Source organism: Heliconius melpomene, chromosome 10 (assembly GCF_056956725.1).
Source record: "Heliconius melpomene rosina isolate 202511_hmr_F chromosome 10, ASM5695672v1, whole genome shotgun sequence".
Classification (NCBI taxonomy): Eukaryota; Metazoa; Arthropoda; class Insecta; order Lepidoptera; family Nymphalidae; genus Heliconius; species Heliconius melpomene.
Window position 1 is genome coordinate 7599490 of NC_140398.1, and position 12162 is coordinate 7611651.

Here is a 12162-nt window from a genome sequence, read left to right on the forward strand (position 1 = left end):
AAATATTCTTATACGAGATTCAATGAGAGCATTCATACTATCGTTACAAGAATATGAGATCATGAATAATAATGAATATTATAACTATTACAAAACGTTATTTCAATGAAGTTGTCCAAATCGAGTTGGTTGGGAACACAAATTCTATATTTAACTTTCACGATAGTCCAGTTCCATTACTAAATATACAAGGTATCGAAAATCTAACTGCACTATCTAACACCTGTTAGTTTCGAGACAACTGCCCCTAAATGAGCTCAGAAACCATATTGTTTTTGCAATAAACAGTTTTAATGAACTTTTATTCCATAACTTTGTTATATTCACGCTATAAAACAGCGAGTAAACCACAGCGAATAAATGAAAATAATTCATACCCCCGAGTTCGAATCGAACCCACAAACGGCAAGCACTATGCCACTGCGCCATGATAGGTTTCGTGAAATATATGTGTTAATTATATTTCATATTACTCTAATTTTTATTGTAATTTAGATAAACGGCTGTCAAACAGTCTACTGAGCTCCTTGATACTAACCACTGACGCATTTAACACGCTCGCCTTGGAGATGTATGGACGGGAAAGTTATTGGGAGAAGACATTTTTTGGTCATACAGTGAGTATTTTTATTATTATTTCTTTTTTTAAGTTCACTTACTACACTATATAGATAGACCTAGTAACCTGGCTTTCTGTTCTCCTCTTTTAGGAAGAACACGAGATGTCACGTTTTGCGTAGTTACACTTAACACGCAATGTCTTGAAAGTTGCAAAACGTACTGTTCCAACCCTAGGTTCATTCTGCCTATGTGGGATGCAGTGAGAATGAATGAATGAATAAATATATACCTATATAATAAAAAAAAAACTGCCTCAACACGCAGTGCCTCCAGAATTCGGCAGAAAGTGGGGAACGGAGTGTCTTAACTCTAGGTTCCCTCTGCCTAACCTGCTGTGTGCGGGATACAGCGTGAAGCTGACCTATATAATGTATATCACTAATCCAGTTTTTTTTTTCAGTTTACAATGTCCCGTGAATCGTGCCCCGAAATGGGCGATGTGGGATCTAAGACACTTGTCATGACTTTTAAATCGTGGCTACAAGGTCACGAGGAAGCTCAGGTTAGTATAGATATTTCATTTCCTCTAATGTACCTCCATGCGATCTACAGATCGTTCTAGAGTGAAAACAAAGTGTTCCTATAAGGGTTCTGTTTTTAACTTTTGACGTACGGAACCCTAAAATGAATAATCCTATGGGAATATCTATGAAACTTTTCTATTTGAATATATGATGGTAGACGTGAATCATGCAGTGTTGTTTAAATAAGTTTTGCTTGTCAAATACAGTATTCTATTTGAGTTGTGCTTGGCTGGATATGTTCTAAAAATTTATGACATATATTCCAATTTTCGTTACAATAAACTTTTTGATATTTTTCTTTGCAAGAGAGAATCCAGTGGTAAATTACTAAATTCTCAATTTTCCGATAATTTTCCAACAGAGGCACAACGTTTTCAGTTCGGTTTTCAGACTGTGGAACTAGAAATAGATAAAAACGCTCGCTGAGCGGGAACGGAATTTTTATTTTAATCGAAGTTTTGTAGTACATTTATGCACTTTATAAGTATGTCAGGATATAAGTGAAAAAGGTAATTCACATGTAAAAACTTGTGAAAAGTTTCTGAAAGTGAACACTAAGTTTCAGTATATTATAGTGGCTTTGTTGAGGGAAATTGAAATAGGCTACTACGCACTTACTTTTTAACCTTAATTTCACAAAAAAAAATTAGTACAAATATATTCTTTTATAACCATTCTACATCATCTAACGTAATCAATAGTGTTCGTAAGAAGCAGACGATTTACGGTCTTTCACTATCATCTACTTCCACTCTCAACGTAATACTTCAGATCTTTGACAGAAAGTGATGGTAAAAGGAATATACAATCTATATAAAACATGGAAAACCAAAGTGACCTTCTGATTTTGATCCTATTTATATTCCTCTATTCCTATTTGAAATTAATTCACCATCCATTAAGCCGCTATTTTAGCGAAAATTCCCCGTTGAATCCTTATCAATCTGGCTTTCGACTAAATCATTTTGGTTGAAGCTACCAACGATGCATTAGGTGGATAATAAACACTCACAACAATTTACAATGTTATCGTTTTTAGATTTTGTTAACGCCATTATTAATGTTAACCACGACATTAAAAAAAAAAATTCTAACAAGTAAAGCTTATTACACTGTTCAAGAATACTTAGAGGACAAACATGTATGGAATTAATGTCTATTGAATGTAATGCAGGATAACTGCCAACTAATGTAATAGATTGTACCATTGATTTTGAAAAGAGCAACTGTTGAGTTTCTTTTCCGGCTCTTCTCAGCAGAACTGCCTTCCGAACCGGTGGTAGCTTTTTGTTCATATGTTCATTCGACGATTCAAAAGTGCTTATTATAAGTTTATTTGAATAAAGAATATTTTGAATTTGAATTTTAATTAAATCTTTTGAATTCCTTTAATACATCTCCATCTATAGAAAGGTTAGGTAGTTATCTCCAATGGTAAAAGGCAACGCATTCGTATGGATTAAAAATCATCGTCTTGGTGTGATATCTTCGTCGGGGTACCTCAAGGCATTATCTCCTTTATTCTTTACAATTTTAACTAAATCAATTATTAAAGAAGAAATGAAAATATAAATTTAAATAAAATATGTTTCATTTCCTCGAATGGGGGTCGAACCCACAACTTGTCGCATTTACAGTCACACTTTATAAATACCTACCTTATAAATAAATTCATTAAGTAAAAATTAATTTCTCATCATCATGGTACTGAATGCTTATTATTTGTTTTGTAAACATTTTTAAGTCGTATTTTGCCATTTGCACTATGTGTAACCAAGCTTCATTGTGAGTAACTAGGTCAAGGAAATATGGTATGATACATAATGGCAGGTGCTAGCGAGGATGTCTCAGTGAAAATGAATAAGAACGTACCAGCTCAGGTGGTTTGGCCACGACGAAATGAATGAATGACGAAAGAATGGCAAAAAGTATTTATGAAGCAAGAATGAGTAGAAACAGAACCATGGGGAGACCTTGGTAGACCATCGAGATCATATTATCGATGATACTGGAGAAAGGTGACATGAGTACACCACGGGCTTATATGAAGTTGATGACAGTAAACGAGGCAAAGACAGGAGTTTTATTGTAGTTCCAGTTCCAGTGCAGCTAAAAGAAATAAATAATTTAAGTGTATCATATAACATTTTACAAAATTCACAGTGTTTAACACTATTATATATTATATATTTTTTATATATTTATCCCCAGGTAATGTTGGCTAGCGTCCTCGTGGTAATAGGAATGTGGTGGCTCGTCCGTACTCTCCTCGCCCTCGTCATAAACCTCATCTGTCCAATCTTAGTGGTATTGGTAGCTGTGGTAAGTATGTAACATTTACATAGACACACATAGTGCTATAAAATATTATAAATACATATTATTTTTATCGAGAATGACGTAACGTCTATCTGTTAATTCGATTATTGCTTCGATTCCCACATAAATTATTTTATTTACATGCTCTGGGTAACCTCTCGTATAGCTGGCAAGCAGAAAAAACCTAGTCTTAACAAACTCCATTCCCTACTTTCTGCCCATACTTTCAAGAAATTGCGACTTTAGTGGTGGAACTAGCGATGCACTCTTTCTACTGGAAGTTAATTTAGATACATACTCGTATTTATAAATCTATAATGTCAATTTCCTTAGACCGATTACTATTGACTATTGACATTGTTCCAATAACAGTTTTCATTTGAAATTTTCAAATAACATCGTATATAGTTTGAAAACAAATATGTATTCATAGCTAAACAATATATACAAATATTAAATTGTGGACATCGTGACTGTCTGATAATGCGATGGTTGTAGCTTCAATACCCGAGAGTATTGACTGTAACTTAATTATTTTCTCTGGTCTTTTAAAAATATGTGATAAGTTCAGAACGGAGTGTTTTAACACTTAGATGGTCTCCGTTTAAAGTAGAAATTTTCACTTTACATTTTTCCCGCATAGGAAAATAAAAATAATTCCCCGAGCAGGGTCGAACCTACTACCATCCTGCTTGCAGTCTCACTGCGACACGATGATATAATGGTAATAAAAATTATTGAAAAAATAATTTCATTATTATTACAGATCTGCGTTCCTCAACTTCGTACGCCTTTACTCGGTCAGAATTATCCTCTGCTAGCAAATCTATTGAAGAATATTCTGATAAAACTTGCTGAAAATATCAAGACCTGAATTTTTTGGAACTATGTAATATTGTAATTCAAAAATATATAAAAAATAGAGCAAATTATGTTTGAAGAAGTTTAATTTTTTTTAAATGTGCTGCTGAAATAAAATATTCCGATTTAGTCCTAACAAAATTAATTTTAAAATAATATTATGAAATAATCATAATTTTTTTAAGGAAATACTTATTTTACCTAAAATAAGCATTCCTCGCCAGGTCGAGAATTAGCGAGTTCATTCATTAAACTAATGTTTGTCAATGTTGGTGATTCGCATGTCTGAATTGAACTGAAATTATCCAAGATATTAACTAGTCTGAACTTATGCTACTTTACAATATGTAATTATGGGTTCGATTCCCATTCGTGGAAATGGATTATTTAATATTTTCATTTTCTCGCTCTTTTGAGTTTCTCCACTCTACACTCGAGAATTCAGCGGAACGTGGGCAACGGAAGTGTATTAATAACAACGGAGTGTCTTAGTACGAAGTTCTCAGGTTCCCTCTGCGTGCTAAGTGCGGGATACAGCGTGAAGCTAACACTAAATAATTAACAAACTTTATACCAACATAATTAATGAAAGAAGGTATTAAATTATTTGCAAAGGTGTTTTAAATTTAATCTTTATAAATGTCCTGGTCTCTTACAATGCTTCATCTAGATTTATTACGAAGTTTGCATTAATCATTTATACTAGTAAACTAGTCAAGTAGTGTTGTACTGACATTAATTAAATTTGCACTGGGATAGCATTTGATCAGCATTATGGGTTCGATCCACAGTCAGGAGAATGATTATATATAAATAATAACGTTGAGTGAGAGTAGCACTCATTATACAATCACTACAAATGAGTGTTTCTTTGAGGACGAATTGTCTTAAGTAGGTTCTCTATGTTGTCATCTACGTGGGAGAAATCGTGATTACATTCATATTCATCCTATTTACAGTCATACACTTTTTCCCGCATGGAAGAATAGGCATAGGGAAACTAATGTTAAGAAACTCAGTTTATAATCTTCTGCGAAAATTTCTAGACATTTCGTGTAATATTTTAAACTTAAGTCCTTAAAGCAGAGTGGATATCAAACCCATAACCGTTTTACAATTAGACAATTCCACTGCAGCATGATGACCACCAACACTTACTCGTTACAATTATCATCCAAATAATTGTGCCGAACGAGGATCCAATCTACTACCATATCAGATCAACTGACATTCTCCCCCCCCCCCCCCCCCCCCCCCGCCACAATTCACAATCGATCATAAAATTACCATAGAACACAAAAACTAATAAACCACGCAGAAGTGACGTAAATCCATCAAAAACACATCGCGTCGTTCCCAACATCTGTCAACATCACGAACGTGCTGTTATTACTGGTGGGCTCAAGTCACTTTGTGTGACTTATTATTCTGTGAGCATTTCTTGATCTGAGGAAAGGAAATATTTTCTTCTTTTTTTTTAACAGAGATTCGTTTATAATAGATTACGTACGTGATGTTCTTGAAATATTTGTTTTTTCTTTTTCTTTTTGATAAAAGGATACCATATCGGTACACTTTCAGGCTTAATTCAACCTTATATAAAATGTAGTGAAAGGAAAGAGAGAGAAAATAATAAATAAATAACCTTATCGGTCCTATTTAAAAAGATATGAATTCGAAAAATGTTTAGGTTTTACCTCAAAATGTAAAAACAGAACCCTTCTAGGATCATTTTGGTGTCAGTCTAAAATTAGACACAAAGTGCTCATATATGGGTGTACGGAGATGTTTATTTTTACATAATTAATACGAGTATCTGAGGCCAGTCGTAGTGCAGTGGCACGCGCTGTAAGCGCGACAGGTTGTGGGTTCGATTCCCAGTCGAGGAAATGAAATATATATTATTCTCATTTTCTGGTAACTTCAGTTTTGTTGTTGTTTTTAAATGTTTAAAAAATCTTGAATTATCGTATGGCTTTGTGGTCAGAGCACTGCGATGATTTCCACCATGCACGGGGTTCAAATCTTAGTGTCGAATAACACTTTCAGAATATTAAAAATAATATCTCGTCCTTGATTTTTCAACTTTAATAACCCATAAAAAAGAACCATAAAGTGTGTATATTACAGATACGAACTCGTACTATATTTTGTTAATAGCTTAATATGGTTATTAATATGTCAAATAAATTTTCATTAACGAAAAACAGTACCATAGTAACTACCTTCTTAACTGATATGTATGTGTATGATATGTACACTAAACAGGTTGAACACTTTACTGCCCATCGGTGGGCCTAGCGTATTCCTTTTGGGCTAAAGCAAAATCAGGATATTGGTAATTTTTATTGTGCAAAAAAAAAATACATTATTTTGTATGGAAAATAAATATTAGCGAATTTTACTGTCTAGTCTTTTAAAAATTTCAACTTTCTGAGTTTACCTATTTAAGCTATCTTAAATATACAAAAAAAAGCAGCAAGCCTTTTCCGAAAGGCTAACTAGTCCCGCTGAGTGTCTAGAGCTGGATCTTCTCAAGTTTAAGGCAGTAACTTTAGTGCACCGCTGATAAATTGTTTGACTTTCATTTTTGAATAGTTAAATATAAAAAATCCGAATTCCGTATGGAATTTATACCCACAATCATACGGGGCCCATCACGGCTGCCTCCATTCATAACTTATATGTAAAAAGCATTGGTATGTCACGTTTTCGTTTTCATTGTCATATGTATGTAAATTGGAATACTCGTATGTCGAATGCTTCCTACAATTTTATACGTTTTGTATTTCAAAAACTAGCAGAGGAATAAACAGAATTGTATTTTTTCACTTATAATATAGGTATATGAATATTATAAGTTGACAAGTTTCTTTGATTGAACGCGCTGACCACAAAAAGTACTGGTTAGAAATTAAAAATATTTTTGAGTTTTAGTTTGAACAATTGTATGACGTTACTTGTATATGAAATCTAATCCATACCTATATTATAAATTCGAAAGTAACTCTGTCTGTCTGTCTGTCTGTCTGTCTGTCTGTCTGTCTGTCTTTTCCGCAATCAGGGCCAAACCGCTAATTTAATTGTGATAAAATACTCATATAGAGATACTTGAGGGTCCCGGGATGAACATAGGATACTTTTTTTTTCTCATATTTGTAATATTTTCGTTATATACCAATATATTAAAATAATTAATTTGACAATTAATTTATTCCGCCATGTTAATAACAATCGTCGCAACGCGTTGCTAAGCAACAGCTTGCAAAGTTTGCTGTTTTAAGAAAACGTCACCCACAGTGAGTTTGCTTAATGCATACATGGTGCGCGCCGATATAGATTTATACAAATCTCTTTATACAAATCATTAACAAAAATTAGATGATTTCTATAATTTGATATTCATCCTTATGAAAATAAATATAATAGTCACTTTTAGCGTTTCATCTAGATGGAAATTATAATTTACTGTATAACATTCTAATAAATAATTAAGATGTGACTGATTCCAAATGACCTAGCCTTCGGGCGGCATAATATGAGTATGACCGACGCGAACGGGCGGATGACTTTGATGATTTTGTAAATTTTTATAGATTTTCGAATTACTATTATTTTTTATGTAATTATTTGCTGCTTATAATTAATTTATCTCAGTTCGGTTATCTATACCGATGTTATACACTTAAAATATCGTAATTTAAATCATTTGAGATTTTATTTAATATTGTTCGCAAAAATTAATAATTTTTTAATATAGAAAAATGTTTAGTACGCGCGCATAGCAAACTTTAGGTTTTTTTTTCTAATATTAAGAATTTCCTTTAGTTACTTTTACTTCTTTGGTTTGTTCATTTCGTTTACTCAGATATTTTTTCTAATAATAAATCTCCACTTATTATTATTTTTTAACTTATTTTAATGATTTAGGCTTATACTTTCGCGGGCGTAGCCGCGTCCGGGCCCACTAGTATATATATATAAAAATGTATTTGGAGAACAGTGTCTTAACACTAGGTGCTCTCCCCGGTATTTGAAAAAAAAATGTTTTTTTTTTTTCAGTTTAACATAAATAATTTTCCGTCCCTTCACAATGTTCTTCTATGTAGAGACATTGTCTTAAAAAAATAATTATCAATATTAAAATCATAATTTTGGTACAAAATGAAAGGTAGCGAGCGAAATGAAAAACACTCATCAGAATTTCAGGTTGAATTTTAAATGAACTGTACTGTACTGCTGCGGAGATAAACAGCGCCGAGATGATAAATGACTCGCCCCAGATCATTAGGGCTGGAATTAATTTAGATAAAGCTGCTTATATTTTGAAATAGCGATGCTTATTTAGACGCTTGAGTTTTTGCACGAAAGGAATGAGACGGTCCAAGTTAATTTATTTAAAATTAACTAGGACCGAAAAAATATGTTTTTTTGGATAAGTCATTATTTCAATAATAATATAATAATTTTTGGCTGAATGATTGATTTTCAAAAGTCATCATCAAAATCTTTGGAATTATACAATCAACTTTTTTTGTTTTGGGTAGAGGGAAGGGCGCGCCAAAAGCTACATTTGTGTGCTTGTAAATTTGAGAAAGAATTAAATCTAGAATATCCAAGATTTGTATGATATCATAAAGATATATCATAAAGATATACTTGTCTATACTTGCCGACGTAAAAGAGAAATAACTAAAAATGCCACTTTCGTGAAGTTTAAGCACAACATATACAGTCAAAGTAGGGAGGTAATCCATTCCCATCCCAGAATAGTATTTTGCCCACCCCAAAATGTAAGAAATAAAAAATTAAGCCTGCCTAAATTACAACCACGTCCGTAGGAGTACACTCGAAGAATCGAATCCCTACACGTGACCCCCGGGTAGTGCGAATCGGGTAACATTCTGGTGGGAGGCATTAGCCGAGGCTGGTTACCACCCACCTGACAAAGTCGTGTCGTGAAATGGCCTAGTCGTGTTTCGGCATGATGTCAGGTGAAACCGGATGGGAAAGTCGGGTCAGAATAGTTGTGTTGTATGTAGACCGTATAAGTTTCACACACAGATCGTCACAGGCTGGAGACTGATCATGGAGGGTAGCGGGATCCGAGGCACGGTTCACCGCTGGCCGACCGCAGGTAGTAGGGGGCCCAAGTAGCGAGCTAGCCACTCGTAAAAGGCTGCCCCGCCAACTAGCGAAAAATCCCGGAGATACGCCATCGTGCCGGTCGGCGACCGGATGAGAGGGCCCGATGGACTTTTTTGGGGGGGCTCGGGCGTCCCCGCAGTCTCCAGGTCAGTCTACTATTGGTGTGTACGTTTCTTGTGTGTGTTTCTCGGGTTAAACATTGTATAACGCCTCGTTCTACTGCTGACTTCCCTTACCAATAACACTCTTAACATTATGAAAAACAGTAAATTGAAAAAAGTTTCACAGCGGTTGCACTCCCTCTCTCTTAAAGTGCAACTCGGCAATATTCGAGGGTTGCACTCGAATCTCATACCAGTCCACTACCATCTCGAGACAGAGAAACCTCATTTGCTGTTCCTTACGGAGACGCAGATTGGTTGTCCGTCCGACATCGCCACTTAACTTACCCTGGGTATACGCTGGAGCACAATTTCAGGCCCCATGCGGGAGTTTGCGTATACGTTCGTGACGACATCTGCTTTCAGCGTCTCTGTAAGTTTGAAGACCCCTCTTTTTCAGTTCTTTGGGCACTCGTAGACTTAGGCATTGATAAAATACTCTATGCCTGTGTATACCGTTCACATAGTGGGGATCAGGAGACGACTAGGCTTACCGAATACTTGAGTGAAGCTGCTGATTCGGCTCAACAAAAGTACCCAACAGCCCAATTAGTATTACTGGGGGATTTTAATGGCCACCATGGTGAATGGCTATTCCCATACCGGGATACAGACCATGCTGGGAGAGAAACACGTAAGCTTGCCTTAACGTTAAATCTTACTCAGCTGGTCCAAGGTGCAACACGTGTACCTGATGTTGAGTCGCATACCGCCTATTGCTTGGATCTCTTGCTGTCAACCGAACCAGACCGCTACTCAGTGTCTATTTCACCACCACTGGGTGGATCTGACCACTGTTTGGTGAAATCTGTGTCGATATACTCTCCGCCCGACCCCAGTCAATTAGGAAATCGGCGAGTATGGCGATACAAGTCAGCGGACTGGGATGAAATGCGGTCCTTTTTTGCTTCCTATCCTTGGCAATCTGCATGCTTCTCCTCTAATGACCCCTCAGTTTGTGCGGAGGCTGTAACAGATGTGCTGCGCATGGGTATGGAATATTATATTCCATTCTCTGACGTGCCTCTGTCAAGCAAAGCCCGCCCTTGGTTCGGGCCTGAATGTAAACACGCAGAAGCTCTACATCAACAGGCTTATCGAACCTGGGCAGATGCTCGTAACCGCAAACTAGAGGATGTTCGCATAAAGAAGAAAGCCTACAATTCAGCGGCCAAGTCTTGCAAAAAGGTAATGCAGAAGGCTCGCCTTAAGCACATAAGGCATATAGGGACCAAACTCGCGTCGTACCCAGCAGGTAGTAAAGCGTTTTGGTCCTTATCGAAATCAGTTGAAGCAAACTTCGCTCGCCCTTCACTTCCTCCACTGCTGAAACCCGATGGGTCACTAGCTCATACTTCCGAAGAGAAAGCAAACTTGTTTGCATCTCAATTTGCAGAATCTTCGCGTCTAGACGCAGGTGGCGCAGTACCTCCAATACCACCAAAATGTGACACTCTAATGAGTAATATACACATTCACCAAAAGGAGGTGCGCCAAGTTCTACGATGTCTTGACGTGAACAAAGCTAGTGGTCCTGATGGTATATCGGCCATTGTGTTGAGAAATTGTGCGGCTGAGTTGACTCCTGTTTTAACACGCCTTTTTCGACTTTCTCTTACGATTGGACAAGTGCCTAAACTCTGGAAGCTTGCCAACGTGCAACCAGTGCCCAAAAAGGGCAGTCGCGCCGACCCTGCCAATTACAGGCCAATCTCAGTCACGTCCATAATCTGTAAGGTCATGGAACGTGTTCTGAATAATAAGCTCTTGGTATACCTAGAAACAAACGACCTTCTCAGTGACCGCCAATATGGCTTTCGGCGTAATCGGTCTACTGGGGATTTTCTAGCGTATGTCACTCATTTCTGGAGTGAGGCCATTGAGAGGTATGGTGAGGCAATGGCCGTTTCTCTTGACATCTCAAAGGCCTTCGACAGGGTTTGGCATGATAGCCTTATAGGAAAGTTACCAGCATATGGCTTGCCCGATGACTTGTGTTCTTGGCTATCGGACTTCTTGAGGGACCGATCAATACGTGTAGTCGTGGATGGCTACTCGTCTGATATAATGGATGTAAATGCCGGTGTTCCTCAAGGGTCAGTGCTCTCTGCAACTCTATTCCTGCTCCATATAAATGATTTACTCATTCCTGGAATTCTTGGGTACGCAGATGACAGCACTATTGTAGAGCGCTATATGGCTAAAGCTACTGCAAGTGGGCCTGAAATACAATCGCATAGGGATACTATGGTTGAGCGCCTTAATTTGAACCTCAAAGCAGTCTCCGATTGGGGAGATGCTAATTTGGTCAGATTTAATGCCACTAAGACCCAGGCGTGTCTGTTCACCGCGAAAAAAAGGCCATTCGAATTATCCCCCTCGTTTCGAGATGTATCGGTACCGTTAAGCGACCACCTTGAACTTCTTGGCATTACTCTTTCATCGACTCTTAACTTTGGATCTTACATTGAGTCCAGAGCTCAGTTGGCTGCTAAGAAACTTGGCGTCCTCTCCAAGGTGAGACAGTA

The 12162-nt window shown here is 36.7% G+C and overlaps 1 protein-coding gene across 1 annotated transcript; it reads left to right on the forward strand.

Moving 5' to 3' along the window:
* Positions 1-410: 410 nt before the first annotated feature.
* LOC146535383 (uncharacterized) lies at positions 411-4419 on the forward strand. The gene is made up of 4 exons (XM_085191467.1): positions 411-617; positions 1022-1123; positions 3357-3467; positions 4231-4419. The coding sequence occupies exons 1-4, from the start codon at positions 570-572 to the stop codon at positions 4336-4338; spliced, it is 369 nt and encodes a 122-aa protein (XP_085047593.1). The 5' UTR covers positions 411-569; the 3' UTR covers positions 4339-4419.
* Positions 4420-12162: the final 7743 nt, after the last annotated feature.

Bases quoted from the DNA above. Each gene is read 5' to 3' on its own strand.
- LOC146535383 (XM_085191467.1), top strand. From the start codon at position 570: ATGTATGGACGGGAAAGTTATTGGGAGAAGACATTTTTTGGTCATACA. The intron at 618-1,021 runs GTGAGTATTTTT...TTTTTTTTTCAG, and splicing joins AGACATTTTTTGGTCATACA to TTTACAATGTCCCGTGAATC. The intron at 3,468-4,230 runs GTAAGTATGTAA...TTATTATTACAG, and splicing joins TAGTGGTATTGGTAGCTGTG to ATCTGCGTTCCTCAACTTCG.